The following is a 23,558-nucleotide window of genomic DNA, read 5'->3' as shown; positions in this document are numbered from 1 at the left end:
TCACTTGTTTTCTTTCTCCTCTATGTATTCATGGTCAGAAACCTCCGGTAGATGAACAACACTGACCCGCACAGGCCTGGAGCTCTGCAGGAGCCTCCTGACCTCCTGGACCCTAAGATCCTGACTCCAGATCAGTCCTGTGACCTGGAGAGTAGAGAGACAGGGCATGAATATCCAAATGTCTCTCTGCAACTCCTGTTGACGTACCTTTGAGTACCTTTGGTGGTTTTGTACCTTAAACAGCTCACATTTTTTGTAATATCAAACATTCACGTATCAACAACAAGCAGGTTAGAAAAGATCATCTTTGGAGTGAACACTGGCCAGTAATGTAAAGTAGGTAGTCTCGTACCTCCTGGATTATGTCGGACATCCCATCTTCCTCCTCATCTGCTTCTGTAGTCGCAGGAGGCTCCAGTGACAGACCTGAGCCTACAGACTGGAGACACACAAACACAAACATTCAGACACTTATAGTCGCATTGTCAACACATGAATGGAAATCAGCATCAATTTAATTTAATTATTAAGAAGTTTTATCTCAATAATTGTATTGGTTTAAGATATTTTCCAAATAAGCATATTCACTGTATGGAGGAAAAAAGACTACTACAGCTACCACTGTTATAATTAAAGGTCCTATGGGCACTTACTTTCCAAAAAAAGTTTTTGCCCTGTGACTTGTACATGCATATTAATGTAGCAAGTAAAAATTATCTATAAAGCATCTCCAAAGACCGCAGTTTAAGATTTTGTTTTACCTGTGCTTGTCACATTGGCTCTGAATTGGATTATTTTATGCAAAAACAGAAGAGTGTAGGGAAAAAGATCCACAAGCTCTTACAGATGTTGTGGGGGATTTGTTGAATTCGTAATTAATATTTTGTGCTTGCAAATTTAATGACCTAAAACATTTTTAAGGGAAAAGCTTTGGATTGAAACTCTTCGCATATGAATCCTGCGTGCTTATGCACATTGGCCACATTAACAAAAGATTCACAGCATTTTATTTATAAACCCTTATTTTACCTCCAAAGACCATTGAGGAGGAATCCTCATTTACAATGGTGCCGAGAAACAGCAACACAACACAATTTTAAAGACAGCTGAGAAGAAACAGTGTGTGTACCCTGGTCTCACTGTTATTAACAGGCTTTAAGTGTTGACTTATTATACACTCACAGCTTTACTCTTGGCAAGGGTCATCTTGTGGGCTTGTTTGGTCAAGTCCTGTCGTCCAATCAGCAGGCAGACCTCCTCTGACCAATCAGAACACGGCTGTTCTCGGCAACGGTAGATGGCCTCTCTGAGGGGCAGAGCAACACCAAACGGGACTGACTCCAGGTCCTTCAGAGTGAAACCTAAACCAGTGAAAGGAGAGGGATGGTTTTTTTTCCTCTGGTCAAACAAGAAGCTGCGACCTCATTAAAGGCAGAGAAGACAGGTTGAACTTCACATTAGAGACCAAACACAACATAAAAGGTAGACAATCAGCAGTCTCGATATGTTGTTAACTTATCTTTTACACACGTTATCAAATAACTGTCAAATAATTGAAACATTGAAAACTGTCTCATGATGCATTTACTTGATACTAAAACGTGCCCAGACATGGATGGAAGCTCAGACTGTAGCTTCACTAGACAGGTGTGTAAATCTGCATTCAAGTGTGGTACCGAAAAAGAGGATATGGCCTCAGCACGACTTCCTCTGTGTATATAACAGCAAAAAAAAAAAAAAAAAAAACCCAGATCTGTTTGTCTTACCTTCTGAGGTGAGCCAGACAACCAGCTGCTCAGCCAGACTCTCACCGGAAACCTTAGCCTTCACACTGCTCTGTCTAAAGAAAATAAACAAAAAATTAGTAATTTAAAAAAACAATAGAAAGAAACATTAGCAATTGAAATACACATTTTGTTCTTAAATAAATGTGCTATTCCATTTCAAAATTATCTTTACTTGTATAATAATAGTGGCTTAAAAACATATTCTATTTCATATTTGCATGCTTTTTAAAACGATGTGCAATACACGCACACAAATAAACGCTAGGCTTCTCATTTACAATAATCTTCAAAAACATTCAGTATTATACATAGCTAATCCTCACACTGTAGCTGATCACATTTTTTTCACAATCAGGCTGAAAGAAATGTCATTGCTGTGAGCTGAATTACCTTCTGTAGTGCGGCTCACTGACATGAGACTTTTGGCCTGAGAAAGGAAAGGATAACGGAGAGATTAAAAACGGAGGGCAATGGGTTCATTAATTTGTTCTCCTATTTGTGTGATCCTAAATCATGCTTGTCAGATGTTCACACCTCTTGAAGGAAACTGTGCTTTATTCCAGCCTTTTTCAAACCTACACTAATTAAAAGAATGGGCACTAAAAGGAGGTGTTAAATCAAGATGACATTTTGTTCCTGATGAGAGGAGGGATGCATTCATGTGGGATGACATCTGCTGTTGTTCGGTTTTGTTTGGCCACTGAAAAATGCCAACACAGAGATGGATGCTCTCACACCGCCTACAAAGTCAATGTCCAATTCTGTGTTAGTGGCTGATCAAATACCTGCAGCGACTGCTGTCACCTCAGCACTGTATTGGGTTGTTTTTGTCGAAGCAAAAACAAATAGAGGAAATCAGGTGACATGCAAACCTGCGTCACTTGCTTTTCTCTTATATGTCACTGGGCCCTGAAGCAGGGAACTACAGGACTGGCAGGTAATAAGGGCTGGATGTCAATAAATGTTCACATGCACACACGCACAAATACAGTCAAAGGACTCAGTCAGAAACACACAGTCCAGCAGTAATATAATCTTTAAAGCTGGTCACAAAAACAAACTAAAAATACACACATACCCGCGGAGAGTTTGACCAGGTACTTTGAGACATCTGTAGAAGTGGCATTTTCATCTCCAATGATGTAGAGAGCGTAACTCTGAAAAGATAAATACAGAAGAGGAAAAAGCAGAATTTGCATCATTTTTACTATACTTCATAACATGAAAGTTACATCTATTTTCCTAAAAGTATTTTTTGGAATTACATTAAAATGTCCATGTTCATATTTTCTAAATATGCCCAAAAATGTTTGTTAAATGTCACATATTTGACCATAGTTTCTTATGATTTTGTATGTTTGTCTTCCATTGGTTGATATATTTCCATTATTTCCATTATTTCCACGTTCGAAATGTCTGGCGGACTGAGTGAGACACAGTTTATTTAACTCGAGACATTTTAGAATTATAGAGAGGAACCAGAAGTACAGCCCAATAACCATTTCTACCATAATAGCATTCCTGCTGCAGATTCTGGCAGACATTTCATCCACAACAATATGAACCACAAGAGTGTTAAGAGAAACTGTATGACGACTAAAACAAAGGCTGAAGCTAGTATGTGTTTACATCATACTGTACATGCAAACACAGACTGTAGCCTCACATGAGGGCTTGTCTGTTTGTATCCCTCGTCAGTCTGTCTAGACTTCCTTCACAGTGCCACTTCAGCCAAGTTAATATCATCCAGCTGCAGTGTCAACAGTTGTGGATCTGCAGTTTCAGCCCAAATTACACCATCTACAGGCAAAAAAAAGTGGCAACAGACTAAATACTATATTTGGTACTTCAAATCCTAAAAAGGGCATAATGTGCACATTTCCACATTTGTATTTATATTCTGAAGATATACTGTAATAACTTGCATCCTTTACAGTTCAAAAAACTCTTGGCCCAGTCTAAAACAGATCATTTTAGCCCCTGTCTCTTTAAGGACCCCCTTCCTATGAGCCCACTCTGTTCTGATTGGCAGTAATAGGATTTCACTTTCTTTTCACGTCCTTTACTCAAACTATATCAACTTCTCAAACACATCTGTACATGTTTGAGCCCAAATCTGATCAAATGTGTATATCTCTTGGTGTCTTTAATGGAATCTAAGCTTCATCAAGGTCATTTCTAGCCATCTATAAAATGTGTTAACCTGGACCAGACCTCTACATTTCCTGCCAGCATTTCTGAATTGTTCGGTGATTCAAATAGAATAAACAAAGTGAAACAAAGACTTCTGGTTCTCTTAGTCTGTCGGTCTGTCTGTCTGTCTCATTGCCGTCATCACTTCCGTCATCCTCCGGGGGAAACAATGGCAACTGGACACAAGACTTGTTTTCAAGTGACGTTCCTTCCTCGATAAGCGAAGGCCGATTCCATCAGCGCCACATACACATGCATGTACAGATCTCCGTCTATACCATGGCGTAATTGCTCTTTATGTACAGAAAAGGAATCACAGACATGCTGCACAAATAGATTATCTGACTGCGTCTCAATCAAAGCTGAACTCGTTACCCTCAGTGTCTCCCTCAGTGTCTCCCTCAGTGTCTCTCTCAGTCACTCACACACACTTATTTATCAGAAAGCCTCTGAGGAGGTGGAAAAATCAAGTTAAAAACAAAGCAAAATTCAAGTCTTCACTACCCTGTACCATCATCACTATACACAAGCCAGAGAAATACATCTAAAATAAACTGCTGATTAATTATCACTACTGTATATGCTAATGCTATTTAGGGACCATGAAAGTATGGCTGCGTATTATTATTCTAGCAGCTAGAAAGTCTCGAGGTCTCTTTCTATTTTAGTCCTCCTGTGTTCAAATAGTAAACAACTATGTTTTCGCGGAGCGGATTCAACGCAAAAGCAAACTCTAGTCTATACAGAGTCTAGACTGGTTTGTCACAATACACTTTAAAAACAACCAAACTCGTGGTCTTGTTGTCAAAGACAAACACTACGTATTTGCAACGTCCCATCAATTGCAGCTGGGGAGATTTGTTGAATGTGCTCCCACTTGATCTGTAACCATGATATCTGTCTGCCTTTATAAAAGTAAAATACCAAAAAAAACAAGTTTTAATCACAGGATGCATATTGCACATTTAAAGGGTTGAAATAGAAACTCTTTATATATGAAGTGGTGAATACCTGTTACTAGTAATCTGGGTAAATAAAAGTAAAATAAAGATAGAACAAACACTTGTATACTTTATCCTTTAAAAAGTATTGTTGTTCATACCAGAACCAGCAGCCTGGTCCTCCAACAGATGTTGGGCAGGCAGGGGAAAGGTGGGATCTCCTGCCCTCTCAGACAGCTACTGAGCCAGCTGAACACACAGGGAGGCTCTGCTCGCAGGAAGGATGGACGCTGCATCTTATCAATCAGAGCTGAGGAGGAGAGGAGAGGTGAAACAGGGAAGTAAAGTAAATGTCATTTTTAAATAACTATCAAAGAAAATAGCCCTGCAATAAATATGATCTCATAGTGAGACAACTCTTAGTGTTCAGATTTCACTGAGACTATCAGCGATGCTAAATTCACTTAATTATCACTTTTGAAGATTTACTTTGTGTAATTAAGCCATAAGTGTGTGGTAGTGGTAGTGTACTTACGAGCAGTTCATAGCAGTTTCATGCTAGCTTTATGTTATTTCCCCCGCAAGCTACACTAGTTAATACCAATTAGCTACATAGGTGGCCAAAGTACCATAAACATCTATAAATTCCTATTCAATTAAATCAATTTTTTCCTAACATCTACATTTGACAAAGAGGAACAGCGGACACAAATGGAACTTGTTTGACAACCTTAATAAAACACTTGGAACAGTGTTGTCAACAACCGAACAATTATGAGCTTCACAAAGATACTGCAGGGTTATCATAAAGGATTTCTTATGTAAGGTGATATTTTGCTCTTATATACAAGGAACAAAATGGACCATAGAGGCGGCCTTTATCAGCAGCAGCCCATCCGACCCTGTCTGCTCCACTACATGTCTAGTCTGTTTCCTGGTTTGATACCATTATTAGAACATTAAATGGGCCGTACCCTGGTCTATGAGGCAGCTCTCAGTGAAGCCACTAATTAATGAAGGGTAGTCTCTCCAGTACAGATCCACATACTCTTCCAACTGCAGGTCTCTGCAAACAAAACAAGATAATTATGATGTATATATATCTCAATATTTCTGTATAGGAATGACTCAACGTACATGTACATAACACCACTGTAAGAGACATTTGAAAAGGCTGATTAGGGCAGAATAAAAGTAAATCACCAGTCTTTTTATATAACAGTGAAGATTTCCACAGTGTTAGAGGGTCTGAGGATGGACTTTTCTTCTTTTAACTCCACCACAGTGAAGGAAATGAAGATTACCACGAGCCGTGACGGCAAAGTTTCAAAATTGTTTTATCACCAAGTTAAAATGGCTCCACATTCTCAGAGAGCCTATGTGGCATTTAACTTGTTTTTAGAGCAGTAATTAAACACATACTCGCTCAACAGCTGTGAGTCATTAGCATTCTGCTTAACATCAGACAATCAATAGTTTTTAATCCCTGTACCAACTGCTCACACCCACACAATTTTCAGCTGTGCGTTTGTGGGCATGCGTGTGTTATACACTGTGAAAGAGTTAATGAGCATACAGTTAGCAAAGATATGCAATAACTTATGTGGATGTATGTTAAAGATGATATTTATAAGATAATAAATTATAGCATAAACATTACTATAACTTTTCCAATAAAAGCAAAACATTTATATTTGTTGCAGTACTAAGTACAGATATAATCACCTAATTATAAAATTATTATCCAAAAAAAAGAAAAAAAAAGAATCTGATTTATTGTATACTATGCTGTATCCAAAATATCTGTATGTGATAATTAAGGTATATTAATTACATGTATGGATTTGTAACATCCAGAAAACATCCAAAATGAAATTATGAAAACTATTATTTATTATAATTACAAAATGATTTTAAAAAATGGAATCACTCCTGAACAATGTCTAATAAAAATACTTTTGGATGATAATTGTAGTAATCACCAGTTAGCCTGATAAAGCAAAAATAATGTAAACATTTGCACCACACTTCTCAACAGCCCACATAAAATAAAACCAACACAGACCAATTAATCTGAAGAGCGCTTCACTCTCCCACTCCACCTTTTTCTATTATTGTCATTATCACCAATCACAGTGGTCACTTGACAACCTGTTGAAGTTTATTTCTCTGTACACAAGAGCGCTGATTACACACACGAGCTTTCACTGAAAACAATGAGGTGTCTTATGATGGTTAAATGTAGTTGGTGGAAAAGTGGAACAGGTTTTGTATGTTCTGATAAACACGGCACACTCTCTTCTCCGTTTTGTGATGTTTCTGTAATAAAGTAACAGCTTTTTCTGCCATTTCACGTTCCTTCAGTTCTATGTGAGCATCATATCAATTCATAAAATACAGTAAATAGTAAGAACACAATCTACTCACCTGGCCGGCCACATACCATTTAGTTTTCCTGTAGTGTGACAAAAATATTCAAACCACACACACACACACACACACACACACACACACACACACACACACACACACACACACACACACACACACACACACACACACACACACACACACACACACACACACACACACACACACACACACACACACACACACACACACGGGTGATTACCTGGCCAGCTGCTGCAGCAGACAGACCAGAGATGAGGCTCTCCCTCTCTGAAGCTCATCCAGCTGCAGCTCCTGATAGAGCAGATGGAGAACATAGAAAAGAGCGGGAATGTGTGGGAAGAGAGGAGCTGAACTGTCCAACTTCAGAATTGGACAGGACGGTGAAGATGCCTAGAATAACAAGACATAAAAAGAAGAGAAGAAACTATAAAATAGCAAATGCAAAAGACAAAGAGCGGCATACAGAATAGCTAAAAGAGAAGAGATATTGTTATTCTACTGTACTGCAGTAAGCTTAATTGAAAATATATTCAACAACACAATCAAGATGACTAACATGACAACACTACACTAAAGGTTTTCACTGAGATTTATGCTCATGGAAAAGCTTGAAAAGCCTTTGAATTAATATTTAAATAAATAGGAGACAAACTCTATTACAGTTGTCTGAATTTAGTTTTTAGCAGAAGATCAGATAACCAGTGTGGGTGTTTTTTTCCGCTCAAAGAAAGAACTACTGTTCTACAATCACATAAACAAATTACTATGAATGAAAAGCATTCAAAAATATTTAATAAGCATTATTGTATAATTTCCTGCAGTTCCGATTTCCTTTTTGGCCACAAATCCCATAAATCTATAAAAAAGATTTATGATTTATTTCTGCAAAATCATAATTTGGAGGTTAAATAATAGTATTGACCTAATCTGTAGTAAATATCTATTCCATCAAGATCTTACAAAGTATATACAACTGCATTGAAACTGTGTACACGTATGGATCCACCAGATATACATACAGAGGACAGGCCCTCTAGATCTGTGGTGACACTTGTGTTGGAGCCACTGGAGTCCACTGGACCACAGACCGACTGGGAATTCATCTGACGGTGGTAATGAGACCCCAGCAAATAATCCCAGTCCTACAGAGAGAGGGGATAGACATAAAAGCTAGTAAGAAAGAGTCTCTGACCTATTGGTGTTTTGGATATAGGACACATAACTACATTTAAATTCAATTAATAAATATATACAGTAAAATGATATCCAAGAAAAGCTGCAATATTGTTTAGATTATACATTCAGGTCTATTTTGTGTATTCATTTCGGCTGCAAAATCAACCGTTCATGTAGAATAATTCTGATATCAGGTTTCTAATGGAGACATTTAACTTTCCCTCACACATTTACACGCACAGGTGACAGGAGGACAGGGTCAACACCATGTTTGAGTTTAATCTGACTCATGTAGATCCTCAGGTCAAACACACAAACACACACACACTGAACAACTAGCAAAGCACATACTGAGCCTCTAGCTGATTGACATTTGATAGAAATGTTACACAAACATAGATTATTTAACCCTACACTTAAATTCGGGAATATCTTTAAAAAGTTTGTTTGGGACTATAGGACTGGTCATTTTCTCCGTTGCGTCACAGGCTTATTTAAGGACATACGTGGAAACTCTCCACCGGGTTAAATAGGGTTTGTCTACAGCTCTGGGCCTTCCATGACTGTTAGGATGACCATTTTTGGTGATTTTTTCTTACAAAGTGGTGAATTATGAAAGCCAAATGGTTTCTCTGACTGGTTTCCCTCACCATGCGGACAGGACAGCAACATCTGTGTCAGTGCTTGAACAAACTTTATATTTTTCTCATGAATAGCTATATTAAATGTCTTATCTTAGGGAACTCCTCCAACCACAAAATGTGTTGCTGGCATTAATACTTCTTCCAAACTGGGCCACATATACTGGTGACAAGTTAAATGATTTCCAGGATTCTCCCAAAATCTTATATATTTTTATATCACTATTTAAGGTCTTGGTAACCTTATTTTTATGCCATTATAAATAATTGCTTTCATTTTTATGACCTTAAGAGCACCTAGATAAAGTAGCTGAGATAATGAAGAATCAACAATGAGGAATGAAGGAAATTTTAGGAATGTTTTCCTGGTGTGGAAATCAGTATTCAAATCTAATTACTTTTCAAAATGCTTTCCAAAAGCTGTTTTAGGTTTGCGTTTCTATCATCTTTGACGCCCACTGTCATTATAAAGCATTCCTTCTTATTGAGTTTGCTCCAAATTAAATGCTGCACACAAATGTGATATTCTTCAGAGACTGTGAAAGCCTACAGCGTGTCCTAAACTAGGAAAGAAAAATGCAGAATGGTTCCAATTGTGAAACAAACATCACGACAGATCACCTCATCAGAGCCTCCGTCAGAAGGACGAGCCTTCTTGGCAGCAATCACTGGAGAGAGAGGCACTTCAAAATGCAGCTGGAAAGGACACAGAGCAAGGTCAGGACACATAACCTAGTGTTCAAAGTTAAAATAAGAGTAGAAAAACACTTCTATAGCAGGCTCACATTTCGTGTCCAGGTCAGGCGGTCGGTGTTGTAACCCATCAGCGACATAAAACAGGTTACAAACAAGTTCCACTCTGCATGGGCACTGGGACCACCAGGGGCGTTGTAGATATTATACCACTTCACCAAAACCTGCATAATTACATGATTATAAGATCATATATTCACTACTAGCTGGAAAAACCTTGAAATATTTGTTTTAAAAATTGTACTGTAACCACAATTAATTCCATATTCTGAATTATCACCGAATTACCAACATTTATTTTGATTTAGATTTATGTTTGGATAACAATAATGTATAGGGAGATAAATATCATTCTGAATTAAAGAAAGACAGATTTGTCCAGTTTTGTTGTAGTGTTGGTTCTCTGAGTGTAGAGTCTCTCACTACATCGTACACTGAAATAATCACTCCATCAGAGTTCATGAATACTTAAAACACACCAGTGTGCCCAGTTCTGCACCAACAGTTACCCATAAAGCACCTTAACTGGAATGGCATTATTAACTAATGAATAATGTCATGTCTGAAAAAGGTGTTCGATGAACCCTGAGGTTTGGCCCGGTAAGCCAGTGTCAAGTTTTAAGGTTTTAATAACATGGTTTCTTTTTTCAGTGTTTTTCTGGAGTTAATCCAAATCCACCGTCACTTCCACAAACCTTCATGGCAGATTCTTTGGGCAGGATGAAACGAATCGCCTGAAGACACTTCCTCACTGAAAGATATCAGAGACAAAAAGGAAAAGGCAGAAAATAAAGTGAATAAAGAGACATTTTGAGAAATATTAGAAAGAACATTGTTTAGCAACATAGATGGCTTCTCTGGAAACTGATAATGGCAAAGTCATTTCTAGCAAATGCATGAATTCTGGATGAGAGCCTATGTTACTACACTTATATTTTCACTATAAACTTAGAAATGGAAAAGTTTAAACTCATATTTCATACATTGTAATATGAATATGAATATTTAAATGTTTTTAATGTATATTTCGTGATCCTACCCTTCTCATGATAATATTCAGCTTTAACCCTCTAAAGCAGCCTCTAAACAGTAATTAGTGTTCCTGTGTCCCCTAACAACTCTGACCAGACAGATTCCTAATCAACGTCACCAGGATGTCTTAATTGGACATCCAGAGTGGGAAAGGTCAGGGAAGAGGTGGATAAATGCCATTTCATTAGAGGTAGAAAGCCTCGTCTGTAGGATCGATTAATAAATAATGGGGAGCAACTCGTGGCAAAATCACAAAGGGAGGCACACCCGAGGTACACAGAGTCATACACACTGAAGGCCTTTAAAAAAAAAAACACAAAAGATGAGCTTCAACAAAAGATAGAAGAGATTAAGAAACTTCCAAGTTCATGGTCAGGATAGATGTTAAGTTGTCATTCAAAACAGGGACCAATTAGTTGTAATAATCAGATAAGAAAAGAAACACCTATGCTTTAATTAGCTAGAAAATAAAACATTTTAGTAGTGTATATTAATTAGGAAGTGTTTATTCATTAGCTATTTTTGGCTAGTGAAACATAAAACCAAGGTGAGAAAAGATTCACAAGTCAGTTCCTGAAAAATCCTGAAATGTCCATTTTGACAACTAATTTTTCTACAACTGAAAACTGCACTAACAATTATACATTACATGTCGAAATGTTTAGTAAGAGAGCAACAGTCTGAATCTGCTCAGTTATAAACCTGATAACGATTTTTATAAACCTGATAACAAAACTACTAGCATGTTACACAACATGTAGAAGAAACATGATGTTATACCCATTTCCTTTTCTTTCTTTTTTTATTGACCACTCGAGGGCAGTGCAAAAAACTATAAACTATGCTGTAAACACATATTCAGAGCTGTGATGATAAGTCAATTAATCTATTAGTTGCCAGCTATTTTAATGACCAATTTATTGCTTCAAGTTCATAAAAATATGTGAATATGTTTTGTTGCTGTGACAGTAAACTGAATATCATATATTATAATAATATTTGGGGGGGGCTTTTTTAGGGTTTTGGGGGGAAAAACATCTTCAGTGTCTTTTTTTTGTCCGATCAACAGACCAAAATCCAAAGATAATCAGTATTCTATTATGTGTGATAGAAAAAAAAGCTTCAAATCTTCACATTTGAGAAAATAAAAAATGTTTTCCTGTTGAGGGATATTATTGGCTTTGTAGCAGAACAGGCCTTTAAAATGTAAGTGACCAACTTTAACATGAAGGTCGTGATCCTCGGCACAAATAAAGAGGTGCATGTATGAGATAACATAGTTATAAAAGACATGGGTGAATGTACTGTACTCATGAATCTAAAAATAAGCACATTACCTAAGCAGTATACTCTGGTGCAGTGGGCTGTCTGTTAGAGGGGGAAGTGTGAGTTTTATTGACCTAAGGAAAAGCAAGGTAGCGAGATAATTTGCTAATTAACTGAAGTTCCCACGCACTACTTTCCCCCTGTGTGAATACGTCTTTCAGTTCATCCGCACACGTGGATGGATTATTTACATGTGTTAAAAGGTGCATTTAAATTTTCTTTTCGTGCAACAAAGTACCGCAGAGAGATGATAAAGATCAGAGATTATTTATAGTCTAAGAGACTAATTAAAAGAAAGAACATGAAAAATAGGATGGAAAGAAGTTGACCAGAAAGAGGAAAATAGTTGTATTTCTGATACATATATATGTGCATCTGATTTTTCACTCAGCACTTCACATGGAAACTTTACTGATGTTGTGGCTTAATCATTATCAGCGGGATGCTGTGTGTATGTGTGTTGTTATGGCATCCTCAATACATCAAGATTATACCTCACCATGTAACAACATAAGGCAGCTCTTAAACCTAATTTCCAGGACCTAACTGCTCTGACTCAGCCATCTGTATGTCTGTGTGTCTGTGAGTGTGTGTTTTCCAGTGGTCTCACTTAAAAAGTACACACAACAGACATAACAGACATTTTCATAACAGAACACGTCACTGACCAACAACAACAGATGCAATACCTTGTTTTAAATGTATCTCTGTGCACAATGTTTTTCTGCATCCACGAACGAGAATGTACGATGATCCCTTTTAGAAAATGTCTTAAGAGTGTATGTGTACGTGTCTGTGTGTGCAAAGCAATTATAGAAAGAATCTGTGTGTGTGTGTGTGTGTGTGTGTGTGTGTGTGTGTGTGTGTGTGTGTGTGTGTGTGTGTGTGTGTGTGTGTGTGTGTGTGTCTCACCCAGCTCTGAGGTTGCAATCTCTGGGATAGAGATCCTCAGCATGGTGCCACTGCTTAGCTCCTACAGAGAGAAAGAGATTGTGCAAAAATTAAATTTATACACTTTCACTTCGATTTCATATCAGTGCAATACAACTGGATCACCTCTGTTTGTTACAACAAGCACAGCTGAGTGTTGTGGCAGTGAATCCTACACTAAACTATAAATCTAGTCCTACAGGGGACAGCAGAATCAGAAAAAAACCTTTATAGGCCTATTCCCCAGCAGCATAGCAGAAAAAGCTCCGTTCTATAAGTGTTCCGGTAAGTCATGACAGTTTGCACAATACCAGCACCTTGAAACTAAAGCGGCTAAAAGCAATTCACAAATTACAAATTATATCATTTACAGCTGTGTTTCTTTTGCTCTGCCACGTCAAAATGCCTTCGGTGAAAAGTCCAGCATAGGATGGTGGAGTTTTTCACTTTTGACGTGGTGAAATCCCTTGACTTAGAAGCAAAGATTCAGTTTCATAGGAAAATAAATTGGAGTATGCAAATGAGTCATTGTCTACAAGTTTACCAGACGCGGACAGTTAAAGGGTAATGTGAAACTGAACCACAGTGCAGAAAACTGCTTCTGCTGCGACTCTCTATATCAGATTAAACTTTCAAGCATCACCCCAATCAGTGACGTCACAGAGAGTGGTTTGCTTTTTACAGCTGATGGATGTAGCATCACTTATTGGAGAGGGACCAGACGCTAAGCCCATATAGACAGTCTGTAGAGGCTGCATATGTACATTGACAGTCAAATTCCTTGTATGCGTGAACATACTTGGCCAATAAAGCTGATTTTGATGATACAGAAAGCCATCATCACTTGAATTCTTGAATTTATTTATTTGTGCAGTCTACCCAGAAACACATTAATTGTATTTATTTTTAAGTCAAAACTCTGTGTGTGTATGTAATACATTATACCTGAGATATTTTCTGCATCTTTTTCAAAAAAAAAAAATGAATGCAAAGTGGTAATCAGAAATCCTCAACACTTTCCACATAAGCACAAATCAAGTAGTCAGATTGCTGTGTTTTTGTTGTGTTGTGTCATCATGCCGCTTGTCTGTTGATAACAGTGTGAGAGAGGCAAGGCACACGCCACAGTCTTTGAATTTCCACAAAATCAGTCCACACGCTGTAACAGGAAACCGAGAAAGTCGGGGGAAATGTCTCAATTCTGAAATTACATTAGTACCTATTCACTCATTGGCAATATAAAAACGATTAATATGAGTAAATTGCATCATAATTCTACATGTATAACCTTTAAGATGATCAATTCTAAATGAATCAGAATTGACACGGTGCGACATTTCCATGAGTAACACTGGACTTGTCACTAAGAACATACTGTATATCCCCCCTTGATGTTTGTTTCATATTACAAACCAGTCATATGTCTCTGAGTTTCCCTGAAAACTGAAAACTCCTCTGAATATGATATTCTGAATTTTCCATGACTAATTACAACTTTGAGTCAAATTATTTTGCTCCCTAAAAGCATTAAGGTAGTCATAATGAGTAGTTAAGCTGTGAACATGCTACTCTAAATTTCTGAGTATTTAATTTTTACACATCATTACAGTAAATTATTTCAATATAGCAAGACATGAGCTTGTTGTATGTCAGAAAAATTAGACTATGTCATTCTTTGTCCCATTTCCTCCAGCAGAGTTGGTCCTGCTCTTGTCACCATTTCACAGCGCTGCCTCACTGATCAGAGAGTGACCACGAGGAGAAAATATACCGCTGTCGACCTCACAACACACAGAGATCAGCCGGTGCTTTGAATACTCCAGGGAGCTGCATTAAGGGGTCAAATAGCAAATCAATGAACAGAAGTAATATGTCAAAGCAGCAGCCTGCAGACACTAATTTGCACAGCGCATGTGTGTGAGAGAAACAAATAGTGAAGCTCTGTTAGTTAGTGTGTTTGCACGTGTGTGTGTGTGTGTGTGTGTGTCTATACGAAGTGTGACCCAGGAGGCCGAAACACACACAAATTGAACTCACTGCTCTGTGGCTCCCATTCACAAATATTACTTAACACACACACACACACACACACACACACACACACACACACACACACACACACACACACACACACACACACACACACACACACACACACACACACACACACACACACACACACACACACACACACACACACACACACACACACACACACACACACACACACACACACACACACACACACACACAGCTGCATTCAATTTGTATACATTGTAAGTCTGAAGTACTCTTTTGGGAATTTTTAACCTATAATTTTAGCTTTTTTACTTGAAAATGACTCAAAATGATTAATTCATTATCAAAATAGTTGCTGATTGATTTTCTGTATATCGAATAATCGCTCAGTCTTCGCAGCTCTACACTGAGTGTTCGATGTAGATTATAATAAGGTTACAGTGTGAAAAATGTGTTAGCGTTTGGACATTCAGCCTCCAGTTTAATTCCTGCAATGTTTATCAGAACAGAAGCTTCTCAAAGTCAGACTACATCCTGTGAGCTCAGTTTTCACCATGAGATTCATATTTGGAAAATATCCCCCAAGAAACGTCTAAACAGATCAGTCAAAATCAAAAACCCAACTCTGATGAGTGCTGAGATGTGAAAACTGTCTCCAGACGTTCATGCAGTGATTTATAATGGAAATATAAATAAGACCGCCTCCTGTAGCTTCTGATATCAGTGAAAAGAGAAAACTTCATCTGTCCAGACCTACCAGAGTGACCCGGTTGCAGACGGAGTCCCGCAAGGCATGGATGTAGGGCGTGGCCTGTTGGAAGGTGTAATCGTCTAAAAATGAAGCTTCATGGTGTTTCATGTTTGGACCTCTGGGCCCTGACACCGGAGAAGGCATCACAGCCTAAAAGAGATGGAGGAAAAAAATGAAAGGATGAGGTAAAAGTAAAGAGAAAGGGCAGGAAGTGATGTGATGGACATGGAGCACTGACACACTCAGCTCGGTAAAATGGAATAATTATTAAACAGGAAACTAAATCAAGCCTCCATGTTTACTGTGACAGATTATCTTACTCTGAGGGGAAATTGTGTTTTAGATTGCGCTACATTGAATAGCAGCAAGGAAGGAAGACGTATATCTGCAGACATGAAGACAGCAGAAATTGGAACGTACAGATGGTGATACGTGATTAGAACAAAATAAAATGAGACAAAAATACAATAGACAAATACACATTTATACAAAAATACCTACACTTATACATTCCTGTACGTGGGTCAGTGACAAATAAGGGTTGGAAAGATGAGCAATTCAAAAATATCTTAAAAAATAATCTTAAAAGCAGCATCAAGTTTGTTAATATGTAGATTTATATTTTTGTCATTTGAAATATTTTTCCACAAAAAATAAGACTGAATGCTCCTGGAAATGTCAAATGGTGTAACCACAAAAGAATGATAAATATTAAGAATTTCATCCACCTACAGTGTATTTAAGTGGACTTATACAAATAATTACTTCATTTAAACAATTGAAATTGTTCGTGATTTACATGATTCCCCAGATAAAATGTTATATTTAGAACAATTGTATTCCATTACTTTTAGTTATAATGTAAGATCATGCCAAACTAGTTGATATAGTGTTTTATTGAGAATGTAGCGTTTTTAAGCAAGTTTAATTATGTGTTACTAAGTTTTTATCGTTACATCACTTGGACATTTTTGCCATAATCCTCTAATATATTCTCTCAAAATGGATTAAAAGCAAAAATGTTATGCTGGGTCCACAAAAAAAGAATGTGTTCAAGTTATTCATACATTTATTTTTAAGTTTTGACCGCTTTAAATTTGACTAAACCACCAACCAAAAAAAACATCATTGACCTACCTATTAAAGACAAACATTGTATCTGCTTTTCATTTTACACGACCTGTAGCCTATTTTAACGGTCATTATTAAATCATTATACATTCTATAAATGTATAAAGAACAATATGTTTACAACACATGTTAGTACCTCATCCAGTCTTTGGAGGTGTCTACTGCCAGCGTTAGACGGCGTGCTGATGCTCTCCAGCAGGGTGCTGTGCTGAGAAATGTGGTTGGTGAGGTTGAAGGTGGGCGACAGGAGGCCGGGGACAAACACCTTACTGACCTACAGGTACACAAAAGGAGTATCACGTCTTTATTACACAGGAGTTCAGTTCAAAAACCAGTACGAATTGTCATCTTTGCTGTGTATCCAACTGCTGTCTGAGGAAGAATCCGACGAAGAAATCGGACTAAAATCTTGGTAATTTGAGTCGTCCTTACCCTTGTGACTCCTGTGTAGAGGACCAGACTGCCACATGCCTCAAGAACCAGCATGGCGTCTATATTCTGAAAAGAGAAGTGTTATTGTCAGACATAAAGTTTTGTAAAACAAGAGTCCAAACACTGCACAAATAAAAAAAATTAGTTTGGGTTAGTTTTTAATTGTTTCTTTAATCATTTTCATTAAATGCTGCTACAATGTAAATAGGGCTCATTTCATATCCTGATATAGGTCGTTTTATATCCTCATAAAGATACCTAACCCAACATAGTGCATTTTAATTCAATGGATATATAATTGGTCCGTACCAATAACCGAAGAAGAGTAATTTTTTATGTAATTTATTGTGTTTATGAAATTGGTGCAAAAGATGAACAGACTCCAAATGATGATAAATACTGCCATAAAGAGTTTGATTAGCCTCACAATGAAATAAAGAATAGAGAATAATATAAAATGATAGATGTTTTTCTATCGTCACATGATATATTTCATCATATCACACAGCCCTAACAATAAATAGTCAAAAAACTAAATGAGACCATTTATACTACAATACTACTCAGTATTATTAACTCTTACATTATTTAATGTAGCTGTTAAGTTTGTTAGATAACTTTAAGAATTTATTTTGACAATATTTTCTTTTATTTAACATATTTTGCATTTAGTTTATTATCTGTGATTAGTCTCAATATGCTTTAATGTCAGATGTGATAAGTCTGACTCTAACATTAATTTAAACATGCAGATCAAGATAATACTCCCTCAGAAATGATCATTTCAATGCAAATGAAAGACTAATACAACTAAAATATAAAACCTAATACAAATCTTTTCCAAAAAAAACTGAAGTTTAAAAAGTAACAAATATGTAAACAGGAATTGAAATCCAAGATCTAAAACTAAAAACTTTAAATTATAACTACTCTGCAGCACAGTTTATCTCACAGATCACAACTGTACTGATAAATCTATAAAGTGCCGTCATCGAGACCGGCTGTAATAACATAAGGATTTCTGGTCTAATGATAGATGTTCAATGATTCCCTACGAGACGTAGATTTAGCTCAACTAAATATACACACTGCTTTCTGTAGGTAATGGAAATAAGTGAGGAAATAATTATATCGCAGAACTCATACACATCCGGATGCATTAAAGAGGATACAGTAAGACCTCCTACGCAATGTTCATAACTTCACACTTCCCACGAACAATTTAAATACATGTGCTGATCCAACAGCCCTGCGAAAAACACCTTACAGATAATCCAAATACAGAGAGAATAAAAGCTGAGAGCCCTATTTGTAGAATTGTTTTCATAAATCAGGAGATATTTACAGTATTTTATATATAAAGTTTCCTGAAAATATCAGACTAATGGAGATATTTTAGTCTATTATGAATTCAAACTGATGAATCACTCGCACTTTTTTCCTTCAGCAACAAATACTCAACAAAAAGACATTAAATTATAATAAAAAACAACATTTTTACATTCTTTCTTCTGTTTTTGTCATTTCTAATCTGAAAATGATAAATAATCATTTACATACTTACTGAATAAATCAGTACGTCATGTGGGTATTGATTAGGAAACGTATTGTCTTAGCCTTCGCCTACTCTCAGCAAATCCGATAATGCCTAAATATTGTTATCTACCTGCAGAGGCTCTGCGTCTTTGGCAGGGATGGTCGTGACTGAGGCGAAGATGAGCTGAGATGCATCATTGCTCTCAATGAACTTCACACATCTGTGGAAACAAAGACAAAAAGATTAAAGAGAGTACAAATTATTTTTAAATGGTTTGTCTTCTTCTACATATATGAGCGATGCAGAGTATTTGAGACTTTTTAAGACCTTTTATGGAGCCCTATATTTTATAATAATTAGTCATTTAATGGATAAATTAATAGAGTGATAATTAATCTGCAGCTATTTTGATTATCAAATAATCAGTTTAGTAATTTAAGCAAAAATGCCAAAACTAAGCTGGTTGCAGTTTCTCAAATGTGAGACATCTGAAGCTTTTCTGTATCAAAATGATGATAAAACTGAATTTATTTACATTTAGAGGTGTTGACCAAGACGTCAGGCATTTATGACAATTGTCTGACATTATATAGAAAAAACAATCGAGAAATTGTGTATGTCTGCTCTTACCTGAGCTGTTGGTGAGATTCCACCAGGAAACAGAGGTAGTAGTTCTCACAGAGGTCAGATGTCAGGAATACTTTAGACGCCTGGCTGCTCATCTCCCTAGAAAAAACCAAGCAAAGCATTATGTAAAAGCCCAAAAGTTAATAAACAGAAACATTTCAAAAGGAGGCACACAGAGCACAGACAGGTCCTAAAAATAAACTAAAATGAAATAATCAAATATAGAATTTTATTTCAAGTTATTCATAACTCTTTTCCAAGAAATTGCCCCTAACAAACCACAACACAGCACACTACTGAAAATCTGATTATAACAATGATGGACGGAGATATTCTGGTATTTAAAACCAATGTTTCTTGGTTATAAAATATGCCAAAAGCTATGCAACAGTTGCTGGAATAAATTAGGAAGCAAGGAATGCTTAAATTGCTGAATTAGCAAGAGTTAAGATGTACGTAATCAATCAATTAGGAGGGACAGTGCTGAAATCACATTGAAATAAACTCTCAATAACTGGCTGTCATTGATGTGAATGAATCATGTGCATCTGTTTTCAATAAGGAGCACTTCTGCTTATTACCTGTGACAGCCAGCGGTGATTGTCTCACTCCACAGCTGCTCCATGCAGAGGTCAGGTATGATGGGCTCCATCTCAGGCACCACTAAAGTCTCATTGATGCTGCTGTTGGAAGAGGGTAACAAGCCGTAGTGCCCCCTGGAGGACGGGCTGTGGAAAGATGTGTTGAAACGAGCCGCACCGGAGAAGGACGGGGCCGCCATGCCTGGAGAGTGAGCGCGGCTGGAAGGGAAAGAAAGTTTTAAAAAGGTACACTGTGGAGTTTTTCAACCACAGGAAAGGTGTGTCACCTCTTTTGCCAACTACAAATAGTGCAACTACAAATGTGTTCAGACTACACAGCATAAAAAATTGTAACTCTGGATTATGTTATGATTTGTCATGAATTTGAGTATGAAATTATCTCAAAAAGTAGCACCTTTACAATAAGAAGCTTTTAATCAGACTGCAATATTCAGTCAGTAAACGACAACGTGTGACAATGTGAAGGTAAGTTTACACACCTTAAATATTTAAAACCTTAAATACATGTCCTGTTTAGCTATGTCATCAATATGTTTCCTGAATCCAAACCCACCTAAGGGCCGCCATGTTGGATATACTCGGGGAATGAGCCCGGGAGTGTATTCCTGGTGAAGATGTGATGATCCTGTTCTGGTGGCTGTGCAGAGCGCTGTAGTGGAGAGGAGAGCTGGTACCAACAGCACAACTAAAAGCAGGAAAACCAGGATGGAGGGACAGCAGTGAGGGAACAGAGATGATTTCAAGAGTCAACTAAATGTCATGTGACTGGTGGAAATATTTGACATTATGTAGAATTTATCTTTATTCTTTTCTCATTTCGGTACTTGACATTGTTTTTTGTCAATCTCAAATTTACTGTCTTTATTCTTCAGTCAGTCTTGTAGGCCTGACAGGAATAAGTATCATCTTCAATCTTAAGTTTGGGGTTTTTTACTGTGTGTGTGTGTGTGTATGTATTTTACTGCCACTGATGTTGATGCGTACTCGTAATGGTTTTCCTTTCCACCTGAAAATCAAAGACTTTAAAAAGATCTCTTTTACCTTGTTCCAACTCCAGGACCGAGCCCAGTTGCACCGCTGCCACCAGGGGAGTCCAGGCGGGAAATGTTACGGAGGTGTGACGCCAGGAAGCCCGAAGCCATCAGACCGACTGGTTCTGCCGGGCACCGTAGGACTGTAGAACGCTCCTGATGGTGGTAAGATGATGTTAGGGACAAGAAGGCGTTGTGAATGTGTGGGTTTTAGGGTTGTGTCATATTGTATTGGTGATACTGTCAGTATATTTTCTCATATGATTTAAAAAAATTATAATGGCAATATTCCGACTTGTTTACGTAATGACTTCACACCATTACGCACAGCAGCAAGAAGCATGGTTGAAAGTGAAAGCAGCATTGCTACCAGATCCAGTTAAAAAGGTAGAGCGACTTCATTAGTGTGGAAGTGGTTTGGTTATAAAAGAACAGATATACTGGTACAACAAACCACGGTAATATGTAAGAAGTGCAAGAAGACTGCAACAACAAAAGGGGCAATAAAACAAACTAATTTCACCACATCAATCAGAAGCATCCGGCTGAATATAAAGAGAGTCAAAAATCTCACAAAGACAATTTTGTCATATCTTCAAGAATATTGTTATCACAGACATTACCCAGACCCTTAAATATAATGATATTATTTTAAGACCGCATCACCCACCCACTAGTGTGTATCTGTCAGTGTGATTACTCACATCATTTGTGACCTTGCGCAGCGCCCAGACGGAGTGTATTCCCTGTACAGTGTCATAGGAGACGACTATAGAGGGCTGACAGCAGCTGAAAACTATTTTCATGGTGGAGTCAGAAACATACTGCACACGGGAGCCTTCAAACTGGCCTGGAAAATGCACACATACACAGATTCAGGGCAAAATTTGGCAATAACTCACTCATAAAAATATAGAGAAAGAGAAGGAAAGTGAGTGAGTTTCTTACCTGCAGGTTTACTCACTACTGGAGCAATCTCATCCAGAGGATGCAGCATGCTGAATATTGTGGGCAGAGGTTCCCTGTAGAGAAAAAGAGCTCAGTACCTGTCTTTTGCATGGAGGTGGTAAATATAAAGGATTATAAACATGAAAACACATTTTTTAGGTTTTGAGTTGGTTGTGAGGGTGCAGTGTCAGTGTGTACCCGGGGGGGCTGAGTTGTGAGTCAGTCCCTGTGTTTTTTCTTTCCAACAAAAGTCCAAACTTGGTTGCCCAGACATTTAAGACCTGGATATGATCAGAGAGGACAGACAGACTGTTATGTTATTGCATAATAATGACAACAATAATAATTTCACCTTTCAAATTGAATCATAAAGTTCATAAACAAACATGATTGTTGAACTTGACCAACAAACTTCTAGATGACCTAAATTTAGTTTTCATTACAAATGGAAGAAAAACATTTAATTATCTTGATTTCAGTTTCAGCATTTTATTATAAAACACCACACAGTCTCCGTCTGGAAGCAGGTAAAACAACAGACAGGAGTCCCGGTTTAAACTAATATCACAGAAAGCGAGGAGTCAAAAAAAGAAGCTCTGTGTGTCAGTGACTCTCCGCACTGTAGCTGCCCACCAGAGAGGCTTCCTGCCCCAGCTGCACCGTGCAGGCTGACATACTCTACACATATAGACTATGAAACTGTAGTGAAAGATGTAATATTGCAATTATTTTGTCAGATAATTTTTACTATCTATTTTTGCTGAGTCATGCGCGCGTCAGGCAGGACAAAGTAGGCGACACCCCAAATGTCTTGGTGACACAACTGCGCACGCACTGTTGACGCTTCCTGTGCGTCCAGGGGCTGAAGGCGCTGCTCTCTTCAGAGAGGATTCAGTGTCGATAAGCAGCAGAGGCGACACTTCCTGTCACAAAGACTCTTGCAAGGATTTTCTTAGTCTGCTCACAACACCAGCATGTCGCCTGCTTACCACTTTAATCATTTTATTCATTTAATGAGAGTGGGTGTCAAATCTAGTGAATATTCAACATGTCACCACCTTCAAAGACCTCAAGCAAGAACACAGGAATAAAACATGATTCTTTCTGAGCAGCCCACAAAAACTGCTGCTGCAACGTACAAATAAATAACAAGACCACCCATGAGTCAAATCACATCATGTTGCTGTGCTACAGTCTAATGACACGAATACACACAAACATATTTACACTTACAAAAACATGTCTATATTTGAACACACACATACACAGGAAAAATGCATCGTGACAAT

General features: G+C 37.6%; 1 protein-coding gene across 2 annotated transcripts in view; it reads right to left on the bottom strand.

The window, feature by feature from the left end:
• anapc1 (anaphase promoting complex subunit 1) overlaps positions 1-23,558 on the bottom strand; it is a 55,836-nt gene that overhangs the window by 29,038 nt on the left and 3,240 nt on the right. For both annotated transcript variants that reach the window (XM_062430514.1, XM_062430513.1), the window contains exons 6-30: positions 22,468-22,550; positions 22,270-22,343; positions 22,026-22,171; positions 21,332-21,477; positions 20,844-20,975; positions 20,270-20,488; positions 19,692-19,787; positions 19,191-19,281; positions 17,525-17,590; positions 17,229-17,366; positions 15,968-16,111; positions 13,174-13,234; positions 10,599-10,654; positions 9,936-10,067; positions 9,772-9,846; positions 8,353-8,475; positions 7,554-7,723; positions 5,896-5,987; positions 5,083-5,231; positions 2,866-2,944; positions 2,178-2,214; positions 1,767-1,840; positions 1,183-1,361; positions 353-439; positions 5-144 (exon numbers count right to left, since the gene is read on the bottom strand). In XM_062430514.1, the coding sequence (XP_062286498.1) occupies positions 5-144; positions 353-439; positions 1,183-1,361; positions 1,767-1,840; positions 2,178-2,214; positions 2,866-2,944; positions 5,083-5,231; positions 5,896-5,987; positions 7,554-7,723; positions 8,353-8,475; positions 9,772-9,846; positions 9,936-10,067; positions 10,599-10,654; positions 13,174-13,234; positions 15,968-16,111; positions 17,229-17,366; positions 17,525-17,590; positions 19,191-19,281; positions 19,692-19,787; positions 20,270-20,488; positions 20,844-20,975; positions 21,332-21,477; positions 22,026-22,171; positions 22,270-22,343; positions 22,468-22,550 (2,789 nt within the window). The remainder of the gene's footprint in view (positions 1-4; positions 145-352; positions 440-1,182; positions 1,362-1,766; positions 1,841-2,177; positions 2,215-2,865; positions 2,945-5,082; positions 5,232-5,895; positions 5,988-7,553; positions 7,724-8,352; positions 8,476-9,771; positions 9,847-9,935; positions 10,068-10,598; positions 10,655-13,173; positions 13,235-15,967; positions 16,112-17,228; positions 17,367-17,524; positions 17,591-19,190; positions 19,282-19,691; positions 19,788-20,269; positions 20,489-20,843; positions 20,976-21,331; positions 21,478-22,025; positions 22,172-22,269; positions 22,344-22,467; positions 22,551-23,558) is intronic.

This window comes from Scomber scombrus, chromosome 12, assembly GCF_963691925.1.
Source record: "Scomber scombrus chromosome 12, fScoSco1.1, whole genome shotgun sequence".
In the NCBI taxonomy this organism is placed as follows: Eukaryota; Metazoa; Chordata; class Actinopteri; order Scombriformes; family Scombridae; genus Scomber; species Scomber scombrus.
Note: the sequence above shows the minus strand (reverse complement) of the source record. Positions and strands in the feature narration are given on the sequence as shown.